General features: G+C 43.1%; 1 protein-coding gene across 5 annotated transcripts in view; it reads right to left on the bottom strand.

The window, feature by feature from the left end:
• The window catches only part of phka1a (phosphorylase kinase, alpha 1a (muscle)), a 213366-nt gene that overhangs the window by 119629 nt on the left and 68372 nt on the right, over positions 1–25365 (bottom strand). For all 5 annotated transcript variants that reach the window (XM_068047677.1, XM_068047673.1, XM_068047674.1 and 2 more), the window contains 3 exons: positions 12081–12176; positions 9427–9534; positions 7347–7425 (listed from right to left, as the gene is read on the bottom strand). In XM_068047677.1, the coding sequence (XP_067903778.1) occupies positions 7347–7425; positions 9427–9534; positions 12081–12176 (283 nt within the window). The remainder of the gene's footprint in view (positions 1–7346; positions 7426–9426; positions 9535–12080; positions 12177–25365) is intronic.

The raw sequence follows: 25365 nt of genomic DNA, 5'->3' as shown, positions 1-25365 counted from the left end.
CCAGGCAAGTGGAGAGTATTCCATCACACTCCTGTCTTGTGCCTTGCAGATGGTGGACAGGCACTGGGGAGACAGGAGGTGAGTTACCATTGAACGTCAAGGGAAGATGGTTAGATTCTCTTTTATTGGAGATGGTCATTGCCTGGCACTTGTGTGGTGCGAATCTTATTTGCCACTTATCAGCCCAAACCTGAATGCTGTCCAGGTCTTGCTGCATATGGACATAGGCTGCTTCAGTATTTGAGGAGTCGCGAATGGTGCTGAACACACAGTGGCGCAGTGGTTAGCACCACAGCCTCACAGCTCCAGGGACCATGGTTTGATTCTGGGTACTGCCTGTGCGGAGTTTGCAAGTTCTCACTGTGACCGCGTGAGTTTTCGCTGGCTACTCCGGTTTCCTCCCACTGCCAAAAGACCTGCCAAAGGTGGTTGATAAATTGGCTGTTGTAAATTGCCCCTCGTGTAGGTAGGTGGTAAGAAATATGGGATTACAGTAAGGTTAGAATAAATGGGTGGTTGTTGGTCGGCACAGACTCAGTGGGCCGAAGGGCTTTTTTCAGTGCTGTATCTCTAAATTGCTGCATTCTTACAGTTAAATAAAATGTACGGTCCCCATTGTGGGCGGCACAGTGGCGCAGTGGTTAGCACCGCAGCCTCACAGCTCCAGGGACCCGGGTTCGATTCTGGGGACTGCCTGTGCTGAGTTTGCAAGTTCTCCCTGTGACCCCGTGGGTTTTCGCCGGGTGCTCCGGTTTCCTCCCACAGCCAAAGACTTGGCCATTGTAAATTGCCCCTGATGTAGGTAGGTGGTAGGGAATATGGGATTACTGTAGCGTTAGTATAAATGGGTGGTTGTTGGTCGGCACAGACTCGGTGGGCCGAGGGGCCTGCTTCAGTGCTGTATCTCTAAATAAAAATAAAAAATAAATAGTGCAATGATCAGCCAACATCCCCAGTTCTGAACTTATGATGGAGGAGAGGTCATTGATGAAGCAGCTGAAGATGGTTTGGCCTAGGACACTACCCTGAGTAACTCCTGCAATGATATCCTGGGACTGAGATGATTGACCTCCAACAACCACAACCATCTTCCATTGTGCTAGGTATGACTCCAACCAGTGGAGAGTTTTCCCCGATTCCCATTGTCTCCAGTTTTGCTAGGGCTCCTTGATGCCCTACTCAGTCAAATGCTGCCTTGATGTCAAGGGCAGTCACTCTCACCTCACCTCTGGAGTTCAACTCTTTTGTCCATGTTTGAACCAAGGCTTTAATGAGGTCAGGAGCTCAGTGGCCCTGGCGGAACTCAAACTGAGTGTCACTGAGCAGGTTATTGCTGAGCAAGAGCCGCTTGATAGCACTGTCGACGACCCCTTCCATCACTTTGCTGATGATCGGGAGTAGACTGATAGGATGGTAATTGACTGCGTTGGATTTGTCCTGCTTTTTGTGCACAGGACATAGCTGAGTGATTTTCCACATTGCCTGGTAGATGCCACTGTTGTTGCTGTTCTCGAACAGCTCAGCTAGGGGCGCGGCTAGTTCTGAAGCACAAGTCTTCTGTATTATTGCTGGAATGTTGTCATGATCCATAGCCTTTGCAGTACCCAGTCCCTTCAGCCTTCCCTCGACATCACGTGGAGTGAATCGGATTGGCTGAAAACTGGCATCTGTGATGCTGGGGACCTCAGGAGGAGGCCGAGATTGATCATCCACCCGGCACTTCTAGCTGAAGACGGATGCAAATGCTTCAGCCTTGTCTTTTGCATGGATGTGCAGGGCTCCCCGATCGTTGAGGATGGGGATGTTTGTGGAGCCTCCTCCTGTTAATTGTTTAACTGTCCACCACCATTCACAACTGGATGTGGCAGGACTGCAGAGCTTTGATCTAATCTGTTGGTTGTGGGATTGCTTAGCTCTGTCTATCGCATGCTGCTTCCGCTGTTTGGCATGCATGTAGTCCTGTGTGGCAGCTTCACCAGGTTGACACCTCATTTTGAGGCGTGCCTGGTGCTGCGCCTGGCATGCCCTACTACAGTGTTAACTGAATCAGGGTTGGTCCCCCAACTTGATGGTAATGGTAGAGTGGGGGATATGCCGGGCCACGAGGTTACAGATTGTGGTTGAATACAATTCTGCTGCTGCTGATGGCCCACAGCGCCTCACAGATGCCCAGTTTTGAGTTGCTAGATCTGTTTGAAAACTATCCCATTTAGCACAGTAGTAGTGCCACACAACACGATGGTGGGTACCCTCAATGTGAAGACAAGGACTGTGTGGTGGTCACTCCTGCCAATACTGTCATGGACAGATGCATCTGCGACAGGTAGATTGGTGAGAACGAGATCAAGTAGGATTTTCCCTCTTGTTGGTTCCCTCACCACCTGCCGCAGTCCCTGTCTAGCAGCCACTCTTGGTAATGAACATTGAAATCCCCCACCCAGAGTACATTTTGTGCCCTTGCTGCCCTCAGTGCTCCTTCCAATTGGTGTTCAACACGGAGAAGCACTGGTTCATCAGCTGCTGGGGGCAGGGGGTTGCGTTAGGTGGTAATCAGCAGGAGGTTTCCTTGCCCATGTTTGACCTGATGCCATGAGACTGCGTGGGGTCTGGAATCAATGTTGAGGACTCCCAGGGCTGCATAACACTGTGCTGCCACCTCTGCTGGGTCTGCCGATAGGAGAGGACATACCCAGGGATGGTGATGATGGTGTCTGGGACATTGTGTGCAAGGTATGATTCCGTGAGTATGACTATGTCAGGATGCTGCTTGACTAGTCTTTGAGACAGCTCTCCCAATTTTGGCACAAGCCCCCAGATGTTACTAAGGAAGACTTTGCAGGGTCAACAGGACTGGGTTTGCCCTGGTCGTTTCTGGTGCCTAGGTCGATGCCGGGTGGTCCGTCCGGTTTCATTCCTTTTCTGAGACTTTGTAGTGGTTTGATACAACTGATTGTCTTGCTAGGCCATTTCAGAGTCAACCATATTGCTGTGGGTCTGGAGTCACATGTAGGCCAGATCAGTTAAGGACAGCAGATTTCCTTCCCTAAAGGACGTTAGTGAACCAGATTTTTTTTTTTTTTACAACAATCAACAATGCTTTCATGGTCACCACTAGACTAGCCTTTTAATTCCAGATTTATTACTTGAATTCAAATTCCACCATCTGCCTTGGTGGGATTCGAACCTATGTTCCCAGAGCATAAGCCGAGAGCTCTGGGTTACCAGTCTAGTGGCATTCCCATCATGCCACCACCTCCCCGTATTAATCTAAGAGACCGTTATGCCTTGCAGATGCCGATAACATTAGGGAAGGGTAATAGGAGAAGCAGGATAATTAAAAGAGATGCAATGGATAATATGGCTAATTAAATTTAAAAAGCAGCAGTAATAAGAAAGAGAAAGGACAGCAAGCAGAGGCAACTATGTTCCCATGGGAACCAAGACTAGGTACCTCAACTGGAATGTGATGAGGAATGAAGGGAAGCCTCCTCTAGCCAGAATCATTAGACCAAGGCCAGTGTAAAAAAAAGGCCTTTGTATTGCATTGATAGCAGCTTCAAAAGTAGAAAAACAAGTTATGTCAGGGGTCATGAGACTGAAACAGGAGCAAAGCCAGGGCCTCGTCTACAAGCAATCCCTATTATAGGACAATAAGGTGATGACTTTAAATCAATGATTTGTCAATCAAAATTTAGTGATTTTGAATTATAGAAAGGGGTATAAAAAGGGTGCCCAAACAGATAGAAGGGGTTGAAGATTTCAAGAGACAGCCAGAGGACAAAGTAGGGGTCCGGGCCAGGGGGGCTGCTGCCAAGAAATTCGGAGGACAAGTCAGGGGTGCAGGCACCTGTTAATGAAACTTTTGCCCAAGGTATAAAGAGGGTAACGTAACTCTTAATTATACCTTGTATACTATGCTCAAGACAAAGTAATGTATCAAGTCTCAATTGTGCTGAATAAAGTTTAATCACGCCACCAATACGGGTCAATGTCGAATCATTGGATATTTAAGTTTTCTATACTTCGCAGTGAGCCAGGAAATTAATATTCACAAAAAAATTAAGTGAGCATTCCCAAAAATGTGACCTAAGAGGCAAATAAACCTAGAAATAGAGTACAACAGATTTTAAATCTGGCTTTGAGCTCAATCAAGAACGGGCCTTAAAGAGTCCATGTCCCGAGTCCTCTCTCAGCATCACATGAATCCGACGGCTGATCTTCAGTATCAAGGGAAGATAATGGCACAGATTTTACATTCAGCAATAAAGAAATGGCACTCGCTGTTCACCTCTGACAGCTGCCCACAAAACCTTTATGGGCTTTTGAGCGGAGACTTGCTCTAAGTCAACATCTGACGATAGGGCATCGATGAACAAGGAAAGTAACAGCTAGGCTCTACAAGGAGACTGAAAAATCCCCAAAGAGATACAAAGTCAAAAACAGGAAGTATAAATTAGACTGAAATCATGTAAAGAAAGCAAAGATTGGGTAAGAAAGATGGAATGAAGAGAGAAAAATAAAAGAAACACAAAAAGAAAAAAAAAAAATTTTTTTTTTTTAAATCTCCAACTCCAATTAACTTCTGAGAGGATGAGAGTTAAAGCATGGCTACCCAACCCAAAACCGACTAGGCCCGACCACATGTTAGGATCAGGTCGGGTCAACATACTGAGTCCAGCATTCGGGCTTGGGTCGGGTCGGGCTGGACAGTGCTGCTTCCGGGAACTCACGGGATTAGGCTCACCCATGATTCCCCACAACTCCACCTGCAGGAATAGCCTGCTGCCGGAACAGCTGAACAGGATCACAAGTATTATCATTTGGACAATGTATAGCACAATAAAATGTTTGATATCATTAAATTTATTGCGATATTCGGGTCATGTTGGGCGTGAAAAACAATTCAAGGACTTGGGCCCGGGGGTACGAGTTGGCTGTGGTTGGGTCGGGTTTCAATTTTATACCCGAGCAGGCCTTTAATGAGAGTCCACATTTGTAAAATTATATTTTCAGGGCCAGAGGGTTTGTTTGGCAATAACGATTACTTATCACACCATTAGAAATTCATTTACGCCTAAATGTAGCAACCTAACTTTCTCTGGAGTGTCTAGCAGGTACCTGGTGGTAAGCATCCCAACTTCACGTTGTTGCATGTATGGCAATGCCGAACCTATCAGCAAGGTCCTGTTATAGCAGAATCAGTGGAGGAGCAGAGTAACTCGGACTGCAACTTTCAGATTTCCGCATTTAATTGTGCACGTGCATACTCCGAAAGTTGCTGTCTGATTTACTCTACAATAATGGTCAGTGCTAATGACCATTACTATGAAGGCAAAAACAAGGCCATGAGACAAAAATAAAAAGCGCTTACATATATATAGTGTGTTTTACAGCCTCAAGACATCTCACAGCACTTCAGAGCCAATTAATTACTTTTGAAGTGTGTTCAATGCTGTTTTGTAGGTATGCACAGCTATTAATTTTCACACAGCAAGGTCCCATAAACACTGAGATGTATACCCAGTTGATCTGATTCGATGATGTTGGTTGAGAAATGAATGTTGGTCAGGGCACCAAGAGAACTGCCTACGCTTCTTTGACAAAATGCCTTGGAATCTTTTATGTCTACCTGAACAGGCCAATGGGAACTCAGTTTACTGTCTCATTTGAAATATAGCACCTCCAACAGTGAAGCATTCCCTCAGCCCTAGATTGTACGGCCAATCTAGATTATACACTCATAACCAGATGTGGGCCTGATTTCATAATATTCTGACTCATGTAGTGGCCAGTTAGCCAAGCTGACAGTACCAAGGATATCTCGTCTTCATTAATGAACTTCATATGATATTGAGTCTGGTCTAAATCTTTTGGCTGAAATCTTTGACTTCAAGAAAGACTTGTGACTGTTATCCAGAAGCACTGAAGTAAAGCACCACTCAATACAAACAAATAACATGGTGTGGCCTGACTATATTAGGGCTTTAATAAAAGCAAAATACTGCGGATGCTGGAAATCTGAAATAAATCTGTTTGCCTTTGCTCCGTGACCTTTTGGTCAGCTATGTGGCCTGGTCCAATCTACACCTTCTCCTTTGTTATCTCTTGCCCCACCCCCACCTCACTTGCTTATAATCTGTGACTTTTCTTATATTTGTCAGTTCCGAAGAAGGGTCACTGACCCGAAACGTTAACTCTGCTTCTCTTTCCACAGATGCTGCCAGACCTGCTGAGTGATTCCAGCATTTCTTGTTTTTATTATATTAGGGCTTTTCTGGTTCTGTTGGTGTTGGTGCAGTGCATTACTGTCAAAGTCCATCAAGCTACAATTTCCAAAGCTTACTCTATTTTGAATGCATAGCAGGAAATCTTTCTACTCAAGAAATAGAATCTGATACCTATTGATCGCTGTTGCAAATAAGCTGCGAAAATTGGCAACAGGGAAACAAACAGATGGAAAATGCCCAGGAGAAGCATAAAAAAGGACAAGTCATATACTTGACACTCCAACATCAAAGCTATCTTAAAGGTTTAGTATATTTGCATTTGCTCCTTTTTGTTTAAAGAAGCAAGCGATAAAGCAATAAGTTTTTTTTTACATTTGATCAATTCAAGTTACAACTTAAATCTCTGTCCCAGTTTAAAAAAAATAGAATTATAGACGTATGGGTTTTACTTTTGCAACTATTAATGCCAAGATCGGGAAACTGTTTGCAAAGTACAGGTTTGTACTATTCCTATTTTTGGTCACCCCTCCTAATACCTCAATCTTTGGGGATTCAGTGTCCATTTTTGTGATTACACCCCTGTAGAGTGCTTTCATTTGTTCTTCTGTGTAAATGGTGTAAGTTGTTGTTGCTGCTGTTTGTATAAGATTTTCTTCTCTCATTTCCACCTCCTTTATTCCATAGAGAGCTGCCAACTGTCTCAAAAAACCAAACAAATGGACCAAACCTATTTGGGATATAGCTCTGTCGAAACCAGTTACAACTGGGTTATAATTAAATATTAATATCAAATGTCAAACGCAATACACTTCGATTTTTCTTCTACTTGCAGCAAGAGTTCTTCCTGAATTAACCTTGGATATAAACTTGCTCAGAATGACTGGGAAAGTAAAGTTCAAACTTAACCAGTCTGTAAATGTCCCATATGTATATTTAAAGTAAAAACATGGTCTGTATTCCAATTCTTGGTCATTATTGTTGAATAATGCATAATTTAATCACCCTATACTGCATTAAGTTGGTTTGTAGGTAATTTTGGAGGTACTGCCTGTGCCGTTTAGTCCAAATTAGAAAACTGTCTTAACAATGAATAAAGTAACAATTAATTCAAAAACATACCTTGTACTACAACATCTGGCCTGTGAACAGTTGCAAATCTTCTGTTCAATGGATCAATTTCACCAGCAGCCAGAAATCCCTGGAAGTAACACATTTATTGTAAGACACAGGTTGCAAATTTCAGATAAGGGCAACACTCTTCTCGCCTCTTGTTAAGGTAAAGGTAGGGTGTAGCTAAGCGTAGAAAGGTTCTAATTGTGACCTTTAGACTGTGCTGAGGTAGTTGATCTCAGATGAGACAGAAGGTTGGTATGTTACAATTGGCTTAACATTGTTAGGAAAGGATACATTGATCAGAGTTACCACTCCATTTTCCAGTTCTTACTACTTCTACTGGAGTGCACATGATCACAGGTAAGGATGGGTCAAGCAATGGTGCCACGTGCAGCAGAATATCTCATCACTGTCTACCCTCACACATGAACTATGGTCACTTTGGTGAGATCCATTGGGAACTGCACATTTTACACCCTCCAGTCTTTGGCAAATACTTGCTGAGATCAGCAGAGAAAGAAAAAACTGCCTATAATTAGTCTCAAGAGACTAGTGATGCTTTCCAACAGACACACTGAGGTAACATTGAGAAATACTGTGAGGACGGAGCCTATCTGATTGAAAGTATTAGGAATACCATTTATTCAGTCAGCGAATGGATCTACAGTGGGCTGCACAGAGAAACCCTGGGCACAAGAATATATATATATTTTTAAAATAGTAAAATATAAAACCTGGCTGACGATCCTCTCAATTAACTAGATACGTCCAGGAACACAGTCCTTCAATGCAGACTCCACTAACTTACTTCAGAAAAGATCACACCTGGTTCATCAGTGGTACAGACTCCTGAAAATGGCAGATTGCTAGAGATATTTAGGACAATTTTAACCTAACCTTCCCATCAGGAATCTAAGAAGATTGGGTGCAGCACGGATTTTACACCCTGCCTGATTTTACTCAAAGTTAATGGAGAGCAATATTGGTCAGGGTGTAAAACAGACATTTCACATGATTCTGTGGGTTTCCTGCCTGGCGAGTTAGGCTAAAATCGCTCTCATTGAGTCAAGACAGCTGTGAAATCATCCATGTTTGGCTATCAATATTTCAATGATGCTGAAAACACACTTGACATTGTATCATACACACCTACATAAATAACATACAATTACACAGCTAATAGCTTCACATGACTCATTTTCAAGAAACATTGCTTGTATACTCACTCAAAATCTCATCAGAACTGGCAATTTCCATTACATGCTGTATTTGGGCATAAAGGTACATGGAACTGAATGTATGCCCAGGTGAGCTTTTACATATAATGCATACATTCAGATTAAGTATTCGCAAAATCATAATACACAGGATCCTGTCTGCCAGGATCTCAATCTCAGAGCTCTCAATCTAAGTGGTGCTGCTGTGGATAGACTGACCAGAAGCTCAATGCTTCCACACAGATGCAAATGTAATGGTACTCACAGGTAATTGAGGGCATGAAGCAGGGAGTGGAGCAGTTGGGCAACAAATCAAGTGAGAGTTTGGGGAGCAGTGGACTTTGTTTTAGATAAGGTGCACAGGACCAGAAAGTGCCCCAGTAGTAGAAACCAAAGCGAGAAAGGCTAGGAGATCAAGGAACAGAGCAATTGGAAGTAGGAGAGACCTGCTTGTTAATTAGAATTAGGAGAGCAGCAACCAAAGCAAAATTAGACTGTTTCTAAAATTAAAATGATGGTGAAAAAGGAAAAAAAAAAACTTGCCTGTAGTTGGTTGATTAGGGAAAACAACTTAAAATCTAAAAAAATTAAACTTATAAATCTATATGTGCAAAACATGAAAAAAAGTTGATGTCTTTTTGTGGAATCAACTGTCTGGATCCAGTTGGCCCATGCTAACAAAATGACAACCACACAATACCACACTACTCTGTGGTATCAATGGCAATGCTCTGGGGACTCTATATTCTACAATCATACATTCCTAGACACAAAATTGAATGGGTGGACAGATATGTGCATTGTAAATACACACAGTTAAGAAATTATTACTTCTAAATATAGCATTCTTTTAGAATTGTGGCAGTCACCTCTGCCACAAGACATCCTAGGATATACAAGGATTGCCCCCACATATGTGGTAACTTGCCCATTGGGGTCCTCATGACAGTGTGGGGGTTTTGGCACTCTTCGTCTGTCTGGAAAACAAAATGATGGACAGTTACCAATTTTGTAGCATTATCTAACTTCAAAGAAATTCCAGAGGTGCTACAGCTTTGTAAAAAAACAAAGTTAACCCAAAAAAATCACTCAAACAACATGAGTAGATAGAGAGGCAAGAAACCAGTGACCTGATAACTATTGGCCACATTGTTAGAGAATTCTTTGGAATTAAGAGATAATAGTTTATTGACTAATGTGCTTTCAAAGTCCAAGGAATGATAGATGCATGAAACACGTGAAAACCTCTTCTGATAATCAATTGAAAAAGATAATCCATTCGTGGAAAGAATAAGGAAGACAGCAAAACATATTTAAAAAAAGGTCAGAAATATAGAATAGAATTCTTACAGTGAGGAAATACAAAACTGAGGAGTGTACATGTATTACAGAAGATAGGAAGCTTCCACCCAAAGTAATTAAGATGGCGGACTGGACGAAAAGTGGTAGTAATATGGACATAAGAAAATGGTAGCTTCCATTATAAATTGTGTTCACTAGTATGCAATGTACAATCAACATAGGCCCTGATTTTGCGGTCAGCAGTAAAGCAAGGGCGCTTGTCACTGGCCTCCAAGAAAGCTGTCCACAAGGATCTAGCGATCACTGGGGTATGGATTTCCTTTCTCCTGCCATTAATTTGAGTCTGATGCTAAGTCAAGGGGATTTCAAGGCATCCAGCAACAGTGATGGCAGCAAACACAGTAAGCAACCAATTTCGCTGAAGTATTCACACAGACAGCAAACCAGGAAGAAAAATTCACTGATTATCCTTCACTTTTTAATAATTTTACAGGCAGCAAAATAAAGATTGGGGTATACACATTCAAGGCTGAATAATCAAATCTCAAACTTTAAAAAAATTATATTGAAAAACTATAGTTTATCATTATGGAAAAAAGGCATTACGCAAATATAAATTATTTCCAGGATCAGAGAAGTTGTTCAGAAGCAGTTATAACTTAGTATGCCATTAAAAACCCAGGTATACCTTATTAACAAGGTCTAACATTTTCTGGGATTTTTATGCAGCGATATTACAGCGTAAGAGGGGAAGTTCTTGTCAGTTGTGATTTCTAAAGATTGCCATCTGCGGGGACTTGAACAGTGCACCCTGTGGAGGAGCAGGGAACCACTGACAGCAATTTCCGGATTTCTGCATTTAACTGTGGACATGCAGATGCCTGAATTTACTATCAGTTTTGCAGGGTAATGACGGTGAATGTTGACAGTTTTGCCTGCACTACAACTGCAAAATATGGGCCATAATGTATACTGCAAAGTCAGTCATACAAAATACAAAAAATAAATAATCTCACATTCTGCAAATGATCGATTCCTTAATTCTTTCAAGGTCAAACCGAAGTTTAAAACAGTAAACCTTACACAGTACATTTTTAATTTAGAATAAAATTCAGTTAATGGGAGGTCATTCCTTGTAAACGTTTCTTCAGATTGTCCCAATGCTGTAGCTTACATGCAACTGAAGCTTTAGTTTGATTACAAAAATGAAGTCCAAGTATTAGCTTGGTACTTACTACTAGAATTTGATCACCATATTAAGGAATTAAAAATCAGCTCCACTCAAATAAATCAAGTCCAGTGATCTACCTCTTAGACTTCAAGCCCTGGGTAGCCTGTAGAAGTTTTTAGAATAGCACACATAAAAGCTCACTGGCCACAAGTAGTGTGCACAGTAACCAAACTAAATTATGTTTTTGTAAATAGTTGTAACAGAAATCAGTGTAATATTTATATAAGAACTGCTTGGTATTTGGTTTTATTGTATGACAATGGGGAAATAAATAATATACTGATAATATTCTGATTCTAAATTAGAATGAGATGGATAGCTGTGAGGAACAAGGATTTTACTTAGACAATTCAGAATATGGTGAAAGGAGGTAGATCACTGAATGGCCAAGACTTCCAGATAAAAGAGCTCTATTCAGCTACAGAGGTGTACCAAATTAACCTGTCTCTCAGATGTTTATTAGCCATTGCCAGAGTCATAGTTTGTTGGAGCAGAGGAGTTTCTCTGCAATACAGACCAAATCGTTGGGAGAGACAAATCTGAGGTGTTACAAACCCACAATTAACCGTAGGATCTAATTACAATGACAGACAGACAAACAAAAAATAGTTATACTTTACTGATAGATGAGTCAATGGAAAGTATGTCAGAATTAGAACACTCAAAGCAAGTGTCTAATACACTGTGTTACAGATTAAATTGGTATTTCTACACACCATTTCCTATGCTAAGTTACCGTGTTTTCTGCGAAGGTGTCAGGCAGGAGCTTGACATCTTATCACAAGGAAAGACTATACATTAGAGCGCTACTCTGGCAAACAACATTGTGGCAGCAGGCAAACAATTGGTGACGAATATACTTTTAAAGTCACTTTGTAAGCAAGATATTCTTCAAGTCACCTGATTTGGATGGGATTTAAATTGAAAATACCTTTCTTACCAGAGAAATATTAGATACCATGTACCCATTCGAAAGTAATTTAAAGTTACCTTATCAGCTGGAACACTATAAAGCTCTGGTACTAAACGCATACCACCCTGCTGCTTGACAAGAATTCCATCCAGGGCTTCCCTGTACTCTTCAACCTTGGATGAGAAAAAAAAAGTGTTCTTTTTCAAGTCACAAATGCTCACTGATAGGAGATTATGTGATAAATGCTGGTCATGTCCTTGAAAACATGCTCTTTATCCTGCAGTGCACACAGAAGCAGGGCCAACAGGAGCAGAAGGATAACATAACCCTTCATCCTGTACCAGAGCAAGCAGGCAATGTATCATTAGTGAAGGAGTACATACTAATTTTGTACTAGCACATATGAGCATTTTTATTAGAAACAAAGGGTTAATATACTCAGTATACATTAGTACCTGGAAACAGGACTGTGGAAATATATTCTTCACCTTGTACCAATAACCACCTTTATGTAACATACAAATTATTATTCCTTGACTCCTGATACAACAGGAGGAAAAGGCTAGCACACTCCCTTACTTTGCATTGGTACACCAAGTGTAAGGTATTTATTATTCTATACTGGTAAACAAGGTAGCATTATAGGACAGGTATTTTTTGCTTTGCTGAAATGAATTCCTGAACTTGCATGCAGAATATATTCCATTTCTATCTTTATAACAATGGGTATTGCATCTGTAGGTGATGCTGTGAGGGTTTCAGTGCTGTATCTCTAAACTCTAAACTAAACTAAACAACCTAGCTTTGTGACCAATCAACTCAACTTGAATTAAAGTATTTTCCATTCCTTTTCTTCTAAGGAGGAGATTCTGTTACTTTGGTGGAATGATCACAAACCATGTTAATATAGCTGTAATAAAACCAGAAAATGCTGGAAATACTCAGCAGGTCAGGCAGCATCTGTGGAGAGAGAAATAGAATTAATGTTTCAGATCTATAACTTTTAATCAGAACAAACGGGAGATAGTGGAACGAAACTCAGAGCTGGCTAGTTACGTCGGTTCACTGTTGTGTCTGTCTCACATTTCATGTGGCCAATGCTCCTACCTGAATTATTGATATGGGCAAATTGGGCCCAAGCGATATGAATTGAACCTTGATGCCATTTTTATCTCTGTTCTCCTGATTATCATTGGCTCCTGCTCCAGCCCACCAACTATGGGTGGTACAAATCAGGACATGGCTATTTGGACATCATTATTACTGTGCCAAAATCCTGGAACTTCCTACTTAGCAGTACTGTCAGAGTGCCTTCACCACATGGATTGCAGCACTGAAGGCAGCTCATCACCGCCTTCTCAAGGTCACCAAGGGATGCAGGATAAATGATGTTCTCGTCAATGACACTCATATTGGAAGAATGAATATGAAAAAAAATTGGAGTGATAGTTAAAACTATGCAAAGCCCTGTTTAGACCACACCTGGAATACTGTGTTCAGTTATGGGCACCACACCTCAGGAAGGGTATATTGACCTTAGAGGAAGGGCAGCATAGATTTACTAAAATGATACCTGGACTCCAAGGGTTAAATGACAAGGAGAGATTAAACAAATTGTAGTTCCTGGAATTTACAGAATTAATTGGAGATTTGATCAAAGTTTTCAAGATATTAAGGGGAACAGCTCGGGTAAATGGGGAGAAACTATTTCCGCTGGTTGGGAAATCTAGGACTAAGGGACATAGCCTAAAAATTAGGGCCAGGCACCTCTGACAGCGCAGCACTCCCACAGTGCTGCACTGGAGTATCAGCTGAGATTTTCGTGCTCAAATATCTAGAGTGGGACTTGCACCCACAACCTCCTGCTTCAGAGGCAACAGTGCTACCAACTGAGCCAGGGCTGACACAAATAGGGCCAAGGCAGGTATATAAGTCACACATCAGCCATGATCTCACTGAGGAGCTAAATGGCCTACTCCCATTCCTACGTTTCTATGGATCCTCAGCTCCTGTCAGGTAAAGCCTGGTAGAACTTTTGGAGACATTTATGGCAGACATTTGTGGGTATTTCATCTTAATGGATCTGGAATGATCTTGTTGCTGCTGTATATTCCTCCACGATATTCATTCTATCTGCTCCCAATGCCAAAAATTGGCCGTGTAGTTGATAGTGAAGGGATAGCTGTAGACTCAAGAATGATATTAGTGGTTTGGCTGAGTGGGCAGAAAAGTGGCAAATGGAATTCAATATGGAGAAGTGTGACATAATGCATTTGGGGAGGGCAAACAAAGCAAGAGAATACACAATAAACAGGAGGATATTGAGAGGGGTAGAAGTGCATGTCCACAGGTCCCAGAAGGCGGCAGGACAGCTAGATAAAGTGGTGAAGAAGGCAAATGGAATGCTTTCCTTTATTGGTCGAGGTATAGAATACAAAATCAGGGATGTAATGTTGGAACGGTATAAAAAGCTGGTTAGGCCACAGCTGGAATATTGCGTACAGTTCTGGTCACCACATTATAGGAAGGACGCAATTGCTCTGGAGAGAGTACAGAGGAGATTTACAAGAATATTGCCAGAGCTCGAAAGTTGCAGCTATGAGGAAAGATTGGATAGGCTAGGGTTGTTTTCCTTGGAACTGAGGAGGCTGAGGGGTGACTTAATTGAGGCATACAAAATTATGAGGGGCTTAGATAGAGTAGACAGGAAGGACTGGTTTCCCCTAGCGGAGAAGTCAATTACCAGGGGGCACAGATTTAAGATTTGGTAGAAGGATTAGAGGGGACATGAGGAAAACCTTTTTCACCCAGAGGGTGGTGGGTGTCTGGAATTCACTGCCAGGATCAGTGGTGGAGGTGGAAACCCTCAACTCATTTAAAAGATACCTGGACATGCACCTGAAGTGCTGTAACCTGCAAGGCTATGGACCAGGTGCTGGAAGGTGGGATTAGATTGGGTGGCTAGTATTTTCAGCTGGCACAGACACGATGCGCTGAATGGCCTCCTTCTGTGCCATAACTTTTCTATGATTCTAAAGTCATTTATCCAACTGTTAGCTGCATTATTTAGAATTCACCATAGGGTGGCACTGTAGTATGGACTGCCTGCAGGATAGCAGACTTCGTTAATGGTAAATAAAGGCAACTCCATTAAAATCCCTCGTGATGAATAGAAATGAGCGTTGGTGTATTCCTCTCCTTGGCTTCTGTTTTAGTTGCATGGCTGAGCCAACCCCTTTTGTTTATCGCACAAAAGCAAGATATTGCAGATGCTGGAAATCTGAAATAAAGCCAGAAAATGCTGGTCTGGCAGCATCTGTGAAGAAACAGAGTTTCCAGTCTGTGACTTTTCTGTTTTTATCCCTTCTGTTTATCTGCTGCTGTAGTGCCCCTGTCCCTTAGTGTCTATTTAATGGCTGTCTCGGCCACTGGACAATTCTGACTTCCGTTGCTTGCTGCTTAGCTGTCCTCACTCACTCACAAGGCATCTACCTCACTGGTTATGCAGTACTGCAGCCTAGAGTTTCCAACTCTGGTTGTACGTATTCTTGGAGGTTTCACATGTCCTTCCACCTCTAACTGCCCCACCCAGTCGAACTGCCATTTTCTCAATGTCTCAAATATTTTTTATAATCAATAACTGAAATTATATAAAGAAACTAAAAATGAAGACACATGATTACTTTAATTCCCCATGACATTTTTTCTTGGGTTGCTCGCAGCAGTGTCCAAAAGATCAATCTTTAATTCCTGGAGACTCCAGAACAATCTTGGGGAGTTGGAAACCCTACATGCAGCCCCTTCACTAATCAATGCACCCGGCCTCACTAGTTTTACAATAAAGTGGCTTTGTCACTTGCTATCGCTTCCCCGCCTCCAAAAGCCCTGTGGTAATTCGAGTGAAAAGTTCATCAGTGCTGTTTCTCCCCGATATCCAATCAGCCTCAATACGATGGCCTGGTATTTAATTAATTTCCCCAGTGAGGTCCTGGTCTTTAATCAGTTTTGCTGATGCTAGCCAGAGTCTTTATTTAATTTAACGATATTTTGGCTCAGCCAACGACTGACTTATCCAGCTGGTCAGAGACGAGTAAAAGCCTAGAGAGGTCAAGTTCAAATACCTGGCTTTGACCTTTCAAAATCCATGGCCTCCAATTTTGCTAATTTTCAGCAAGATCAGTAGATGGATCACTGCAATAGTGAAATTATTCTCATGGGGTAGTGAATAAATTATTAGGATCAATTTTGTCCTGAGCAAGCACAGTTTCATCCAGTTGGACGTGTACTGCCATTGGGTGAAACCATAGAACCATGTGAGATATGCGTAAAACAGCAAACTATTCACAACCTTGGCATCTTATTTGACTTGAGCTCAGCTTCTGAGCAGATATCTGCTCCATTACCAAGACTGGCTACTTGCTCCTCTGTAACATCAGTGTCTCCACCCCTGCCTCAGCTCATCAGCTGCTGAAACCCTCATCCATGCCTTTGCTACCTCCACCTTCAACTTTACCACTGCTTGCCCGGGGTGGTCTCACCTCCCACTGTCAGTTAACTTGAGCTCATCCAAAACTCTGCTTCCCATGTCCTGACTCGCATTAAGTCCTGTTCACCTATCACTGCTATGCTCGCTGACCTTCACTGGCTCACAGTCCAGCAGCACCTTGATTTTAATTTTTTTTTTTTACGAATTTCTCTGTGTCTCATCCCTCCCAATCTCTGTACCCTCTTCCTGCCCTACAACCCACCAAGATCTCTGCACTCCTCCAATTCTGGCCTCTTGTGTATCCCCAAATTCAATTGCTTCAACACTGGCAGTTGTGCCTTCTGGAATGCCCTCCCTAAACATCTGTGCCTCTGTAACTCTCTCTTCTTTAAGATGCACCTTAAAACCTACCACTGAACATGTTTCTGTTCTTGAACTCGACATATCTAATTCTTCAGTAATTCAATTATTTATTTGCTTCCTGCAATCCTCAACTGCCTTCTTCCTCCCCTTTTACTACAACATCTCAAGTACCAACTAACTTCCAAAAATTCTTCATAGTTAAGACATGGAAGCTACAAAATAGAAACAGGCCATTCAACTGAACCAGTTTGGCATTTGTCCTCTGTGCAAGCAAATAATCCTAATCACATTTACCTGTCCTGTTCTCAGTTTTCATCACTTTACTTCATCCACTTATCCAAACTAATGTTGACATATCTTCTGCCTCAACCTCTATCCCTAGAATGATTTCAACAACCTCACAAGTCTGTGTAAAGCAGTTTCTCCTGTTCTAGGTTTTACATTTATTTTTACATCTACGGCTCCTCGTTCTTGACTGTTAACCACTGAAAATTCTGTTTTTACCAGCATGTTACATCATTTCATAATATCATTCGCTATCACTAATTTCACCATCACCCTGCAATCTGTATTGTTCTGATCATCAAATCACAGAATTATACAGCACAAGCGGTGGAAAAAAACTCAAACTTCTAAGCCATTCTTTGTTTTTGTTTGTATTTTCCCACACAAGGCAGTATGATAGTGAATCTGTGTTGTACCCTCTCTCGTCTTAATACCCTTCCTGTAATGTGGTTCCCAATATTGTATATAGTACTCTAAGTGAGATCTTACTACACTTTTCTGTAGGCTCATCATTTGCTATTGGCTTTTATATTCTATACCTCTTGTAAAACCTAGAATTCCATTCATTTTTTTCAACCTCATCATACACAGGTTCGACTTTTAATGTTCTGTGAACCTGTATTCCCAAATTCCTCTGCTTTTCCACAGCACTAAACCTACTTCCATTCATGGTATAATTCCTGTAATTTTTAAGCTTCCTTCTCAATGCTCATTACACCTGCAATTTTTATTTGCCCAGTCCACTTAATTGTTCCTACCCCTCTCAAATAATTATAATCTAAATAACTCTGCCCAGCCCATCAACATATTATACTGTCTCACTTTCTTTACGCTTTTGGATAGGTATATGGATAAAGGAGAATGATGGGGTATAGATTAAATTGTCCTTGACAGAGGACAAAGGATCGGCACAACATTGTGGGCCGAAGGGCCTGTTCTGTGCTGTATGTTCTATGTTCTATGTTCTATGTTCATGGTTTGTGAGCAAGGTCAGCATTTGCGCATCGGTGGTAGAGGGAGTGAATGCTTAAAGTGGTGGATGGGGTGCCAATCAAGTGGGCTGTTTTATCCTGGATGGTGCGGAGCTTCTCGAGTGTTGCTGCAGCTGCACTTATTCAGCCAAGTGGAGAGTACGCCATCACACTCCTGACTTGGTCCTCCTTGTGAATAGTGAACAGGCTTTGGGGAGACAGGAGATGAGTTACTCGCTGCAGAATTCCCAGCCTCTGACCTGTTCTTGTAGCCACATTATGTGAGTGGCTGGTCTTGTTACATTATTGGTCAATGGTAACCCCCCCAGGATGTTGATAGTGGGGGATTCAGCATCGGTAATGCCATTGAACATCAAGAGAAGATGGTTAAATTCTCTCTTGTTTGAGATGGTCACTGTCTGGCACTTGTGTGGCACAAATATTACTTGCCACTTTTGCCACTTATTAGCTCAAGCCTGAACGTTGCCCAGGTCTTGCTGAATATGGACACGGACTCCTTCAGTATCTGAGGTGTCGCGAATGGTGAACATTGTGCAACTATCAGCGAACATCCCCACTTCTGACCTTATGATGGCGGGAAGGTTATTGATGAACCAGCTGAAGATGGTTCAGCCTAGGACACTACCCTGAGGAACACCTACAGTGATGTGCCGGGGCCGAGATGATTGGCCTGTAACAACCACAACCATTTTCATTTGTACTAGGTATGACTCCAAACAGGGGAGAGTTTTCCCCTGATTCCCATTGACTTGAATTTTGCTATGACTCCTTGATGTCACTCGGTCAAATGCTGCCTAATGTCAAAAGCAGTCACTCTTACCTCACTTTTTTTAATTCCCATATTTGGACTGATGTCATAATGAGGTCAGGAGTCAAGTGGCCCTGGAGGAACCTAAACTGATGAGTGAGCAGGTTATTGCTGTGTAAGTGCTGCTTGATAGTACTGTCCATCACTTTGGTGATGATCGAGAGTAAACAGATGCGGCAGTAATTGGCCGAATTGGATTTCCTCCTGCTTTTTGTGGACAGGACATACTTGGGCAATTTACCACAGTCAGATAGATGCCAGCATTGCAGCTGTACTGGAACAGCTTGGCTAGGGGCCTGGCTAGTTCTAGAGCACATGTTTTCAGTACTTATGCCAGGATGTTGTCAGGGCTCATAGCCTTTGCAGTATCCAGTGCCTTCAGCCATTTCTTGATAGCATGTGGAGTGAATCAAATTGGCTGAAAACTGGCATCTGTGATGCTGGAGACCTCAGGAGGAGCCTGAGACGGATTATCCACTCGGCACTTCTGGCCGAAGATGCAAATGCTTCAGTCTCGTCTTTTGCCCTTCCTCGTCAGGCTCCCCCATCATTGAGGATGGGGATATTTGTGCAGCCTCCTCCTCCTGTTAGTTGTTTAATTGTCCACTACCATTCACAACTGGATGTGGCAGGACTGCAGAGCTTTGATCTGATCGATTGGTTGTGGGATTTCTTAGCTCTATGGCATGCTGCTTCCACTGTTTAGCATGGATGTAGTCCTGTGTTGTAGCTTCACCAGGTTGGCATGTCATTTTTCAGTATGCTTGGTGCTCATCCTGGCATGACCTCCTGCACTGTTGATTGAATCAGGGTTGATCCCCTGATTTGAAGGTAATGGTAGAGTGGGGGATATGCCAGCCATGAGGTTAGATTGTGGTTGAATACAATTCTGCTGATGCTGATGGCCCACAACGCCTCGCGGATGTCCTGTTTTGAGCTGCTAGATCTGTTCTATCCCATTTAGCACGGTGGTAGTGCCACACAGCAAGATGGATGGTATCCTCTGTGCGAACACAGGACTTGGTCCCCACTAAGATTGTGTGGTGGTCACTCCTACCAATACTGTCATGGACAGATGCATCAGCGACAGGTAGATTCGTAAGGGTGACGTCAAATACATTTTTCCCCTCTTGTTGCTTCTCTCGCAACCTGCAGCAGGTCCCGTCTGACAGATATGTCCTTCAGAACTCAGTCAGTAGTGATGCTACTGCACCAATCTAGGTGATGGGCATTGAAATCCCTCACCCAGAGTACATTCTGTGCCCTTGTTACCCTCAGTGCTTCTTCTACTTGGTATTCAACATGGAGGGGTACTAATTCATCAGTTGAGGCAGGGCGATAGGTGGCAATCAGCAGGAGATTTCCTTGCCCATATTTGACCTGCTGCCATGAGACTTCATAGCATCCGGAGTGAATTTTGAGAACTCCTAGGGAAACTCCCTCCCAACTGTATACCATGGTGCCGCCATCTCTGGTGGGTCTGTATTGCCGGTGGAACAGGACGTACCCAGGGATGGTGATGGAGAAATCTGGGACATTAGCTGTCAGTATACATTCGAACATACACACGGACATAAGGATTAGGAGCAGAAGTAGTCCATTTGGCCCCTCTAGCCTGCTCTGCCATTCAATAAGATCATGGCTGATCTTTTGTGTCTCGAATTCCACAATCCTATCTACCCCCGATAACCTTTAATTCCCTTGTCTAACAAGAATCTATCTACCCACACCCTAAAATTATTCAATGACCTCGCCTCCACCACCTTCTGAGGCAGAGTGTTCCAAAGTTGCACAATACCAAGAGAAAAAATTTCTCCTCATCTCTGTCCTAAAATGGCAACTCCTAATTTTAAAACAGTGCCCCCTAGTTCTGGACTCCCCCACAAGAGGAAACATCGTTTCCACATCCACTTTTCAAGACCCATTCAGGATCTTATATACTTCAATCAAGTCTCCCCTCACTCTTCTAAACTCCAGTGAAAACAAATAGTCTGTCCAGCCTTTCCTCACAAGACAACCTGCTCATTCCAAGTATCAATCCAGTAAACCTCCTCTGAACTGCCTTCAACGCATTCACATCCTTTCTTAAATAAGGAGACCAAAACTGCATAGTTTTCGAGATGTGGTCTCACCAATGCTTGCACAACTGAAGCATAACATTCTTACTTTTATTTTTAATTCCTCTCGTAATAAAGGATAGCATTCCATTAGCCTTCTTTATTATTTGCTGTACCTGCACACTAACCTTTTGTGACTCATGCACTAGAATACCTAGATCCCTCTGCACCTGAGTTCTGCAGTTGTTCTCCATTTTCGCAATACTCTTTTTTATTCTTCCTGCCAAAGTGAACAACTTCACATTTTCCCACATTATACTCCATCTGCCAGATTTTTGCCCACTCACTCAACCGATCTACATCAGTCTGCAACCTTATGTCCTCTTCATAACATACCTTCCTACCTATCTTTGTATCATTTGCAAATTTAGCTACCATGCCATCGCTCCCCTCATCTAAGTCATTGATATAAATTGCAAAAAGTTGAGGCCCCGGCCCAGACCCCTGCGGGACTCCACTCGTCACATCTTGCCAATCAGAGAAGGATCCATTTATGCATACTCTCTGTTTTCTGCCAGCTAGCCATCCAATCTTCAATGCATGCTAATAGGTTACCCACAACACCATGAGCTCCTACTTTATGCAATAACTTTTTATGTGGCACCTTGTCAAATGACTTCTGGAAATCCAAGTACAGAACGTCAATAGGCTCCCCTTTATCCACGGCACATGTCACTCCTTCAAAGAACTCCAATAAATTGGTTAAACACAATTTCCCTTTCACAAAGCCATGCTGACTATTCCTTATTTCGTCGAATTTTTCTAAGTGCCCAGCTATAACCTTCTTTACGAACGATTCTAACACCTTCCCCACGACAGAAATCAAGCTAACTGGCCTATAGTTACCTGTTTTCTACCTCCCCCACTTCTTGAATAGAGGGGTTATATTTGCTATTTTCCAGTCTGATGGAACCTTTCCAGAATCCAGCGAATTTTGAAAAATTAAAACCAACTCATCTAGAACAAAGAACAAAGAACAGTAAAGCACAGGAACAGGCCATTCGGCCCTCCAAGCCTGCGCCGATCTTGATGCCTGCCGAAACTAAAACCTTCTGCACTTCCGGGGTCCATATTCCTCTATTCCCATCCTATTCATGTATTTGTCAAGATGTCGCTTAAACGTCGCTATGGTACCTGCTTCCACCACCTCCCCCGGCAACATGTTCCAGGCACTCACCACCCTCTGTGTAAAGAACTTGCCTCGCACATCCCCTCTAAACTTTGCCCCTCTCACCTTAAACCGATGTCCCCTAGTAACTGACTCTTCCACCCTGGGAAAAAGCTTCTGACTATCCACACTGTCCATGCTGCTTATAACTTTGTAAACCTCTATCATGTCGCCCCTCCACCTCCGTCATTCCAGTGAAAACAATCTGAGTTTATCCAACCTTTCCTCAAAGCTAATGCCCTCCAGACCAGGCAACATCCTGGTAAACCTCTTCTGTACCCTCTCCAAAGCCTCCACGTCCTTCTGGTAGTGTGGCGATCAGAATTGCACGCAATATTCTAAGTGTTGCCTAACTAAAGTTCTGTACAGCTGCAGCATGACTTGCCTATTTTTAAACTCTATGCCCCGACCGATGAAGGCAAGCATGTCGTATGCCTTCTTGACTACCTTATCCACCTGCGTTGCCACTTTCAGTGACCTGTGGACCTGTACGCCCAGATCTCTCATCCTGTCAATACTCCTAAGGGTTCTGCCATTTACTGTATATTTCCCACCTGCATTAGACCTTCCAAAATGCATTACCTCACATTTGACCGGATTAAACTCCATCTGCCATTTCTCCGCCCAAGTCTCCAACCGATCTATATCCTGCTGTATCCTCTGACAATCCTCATCACTATCCGCAACTCCACCAACCTTTGTGTCGTCCGCAAACTTACTAATCAGACCAGCTACATTTTCCTCCAAATCATTTATATATACTACAAACAGCAAAGGTCCCAGCACTGATCCCTGCGGAACACCACTAGTCACATCCCTCCATTCAGAAAAGCACCCTTCCACTGATACCCTCTGTCTTCGATGACCGAGCTAGTTCGGTATCCATCTTGCCAGCTCACCTCTGATCCCGTGTGACTTCAACTTTTTTTAACCAGTCTGCCATGAGGGACCGTGTCAAAGGCTTTACTGAAGTCCATATAGATAACATCCACTGCCCTTCCTTCATCAATCATCTTCGTCACTTCCTCAAAAAACGCAATCAAATTACTGAGACACGCCCTCCCCTTCATAAAACCATGCTGCCTCTTGCTAATAAGTCCATTTGTTTCCAAATGGGAGTAAATCCTGTCCCGAAGAATCCTCTCTAATAATTTCCCTACCACTGACGTAAGGCTCACCGGCCTATAATTTCCTGGATTATCCTTGCTACCCTTCTTAAACAAAGGCACAACATTGGCTATTCCCCAGTCCTCTGGAACCTCACCTGTAGCCAACGAGGATGCAAAGATTTCTGTCAAGGCCGCAGCAATTTCTTCCCTTGCCTCCCTCAGTATTCTGGGGTCGATCCCATCAGGCCCTGGGGCATAATCTACCTTAATGCTTTGCAAGACACCCAACACCTCCTCCTTTTTGATAATGAGATGACTGAGACTAACTACACTCCCTTCCCTAGGCTCATCATCCACCAAGTCCTTCTCCTTGGTGAATTCTGATGCAAAGTACTCATTTAGTACCTTGCCCATTTCCTCTGGCTCCACACATAGATTCCCTCCTCTGTCCTTGAGTGGGCCAACCCTTTCCCTGGTTACCCTCTTGCTCTTTATATACGTATAAATAGCCTTGGGATTTTCCTTAATCCTGTTTGCCAATGAGTTCTCATAACCCCTTTTATCCCTCCTGACTCCTTGCTTAAGTTCCTTCCTACTGTCTTTATATTCCTCAAGGGATTCGTCTGTTCCTAGCCTTCCAGCCCTTACGAATGCTTCCTTTTTCTTTTTGACAAGGCTCACAATATCCCGCGTTATCCAAGGTTCCCGAAATTCGCCAAACTTATCCTTCTTCCTCACAGGAACATGCTGGTCCTGGATTCTAATCAACTGATGTTTGAAAGACTCCCACATGTCAGATGTTGATTTACCCTCAAATAGCAGCCCCCAATCTAAATTCTTCAGTTCCTGCCTAATATTGTTATAATTAGCCTTCCCCCAATTTAGCACCTTCACCCGAGGACTACTCTTATCCTTATCCACAAGTACCTTAAAACTTATGGAATTATGGTCACTGTTCCCGAAATGCTCCCCTACTGAAACTTCGACCACCTGGCCGGGCTCATTCCCCAATACCAGGTCCAGTACAGCCCCATCCCTAGTTGGACTATCTACGTATTGTTTCAAGAAGCCCTCCTGGATGTTCCTTACAAATTCTGCCCCATCGAAGCCCCTTGCACTAAGTGAGTCCCAGTCAATATAGGGGAAGTTAAAATCACCCACCACTACAACCCTGTTACCTTTACATCTTTCCAAAATCTGTCTACATATCTGCTCCTCCACCTCCCGCTGGCTGTTGGGAGGCCTGTAGTAAATACCCAACATCGTGACTGCACCTTTCCTATTCCTGAGCTCCACCCACATTGCCTCGCTGCATGACCCCTCCGAGGTGTCCTCCCGCAGTACAGTTGTGATATTATCCTTAGCCAGTAATGCAACTCCCCCACCCCTTTTCCATCCCCCTCTTTCCCGCCTGAAGCTTCTAAATCCTGGAACATTTAGCTGCCAATCCTGTCCTTCCCTCAACCAAGTCTCTGTAATACCAACATCATAGTTTCAAGTACTAATCCAAGCTCTAAGTTCATCTGCCTTACCTGTTATACTTCTCACATTGAAACAAATGCACTTCAGACCACCAGTCCCGCTGTGCTCCGCAACATCTCCCTACCTGCTCTTCCTCTCAGTCTTACTGGCCTTATTTACTAGTTCCCCCTCATTTATTTCACTTGCTGTCCTACTGCTCTGGTCCCCACCCCCCTGCCACACAAGTTTAAACCCTCCCAAGTGACGCTAGCAAACCTCACAGCCAGGATATTTGTGCCCCTCCAGTTTAGATGCAACCCGTCCTTCTTGTACAGGTCCCATCTGTCCCTGAAGAGATCCCAATGGTCCAGATATCTGAAACCCTCCCTTCTACACCAGCTGTTCAGCCACGTGTTTAGCTGCACTATCTTCCTATTTCTAGCCTCACTGGCACGTGGCACAGGGAGTAATCCCGAGATTAGAACCCTAGAGGTCCTGTCTTTTAACTTTCTACCTAACTCCCTGAACTACCCCTGCAGGACCTCATCACTCTTCCTGCCTATGTCATTGGTA

This window comes from Heterodontus francisci, chromosome 15, assembly GCF_036365525.1.
Source record: "Heterodontus francisci isolate sHetFra1 chromosome 15, sHetFra1.hap1, whole genome shotgun sequence".
NCBI lineage: Eukaryota > Metazoa > Chordata > Chondrichthyes > Heterodontiformes > Heterodontidae > Heterodontus > Heterodontus francisci.
Note: the sequence above shows the minus strand (reverse complement) of the source record. Positions and strands in the feature narration are given on the sequence as shown.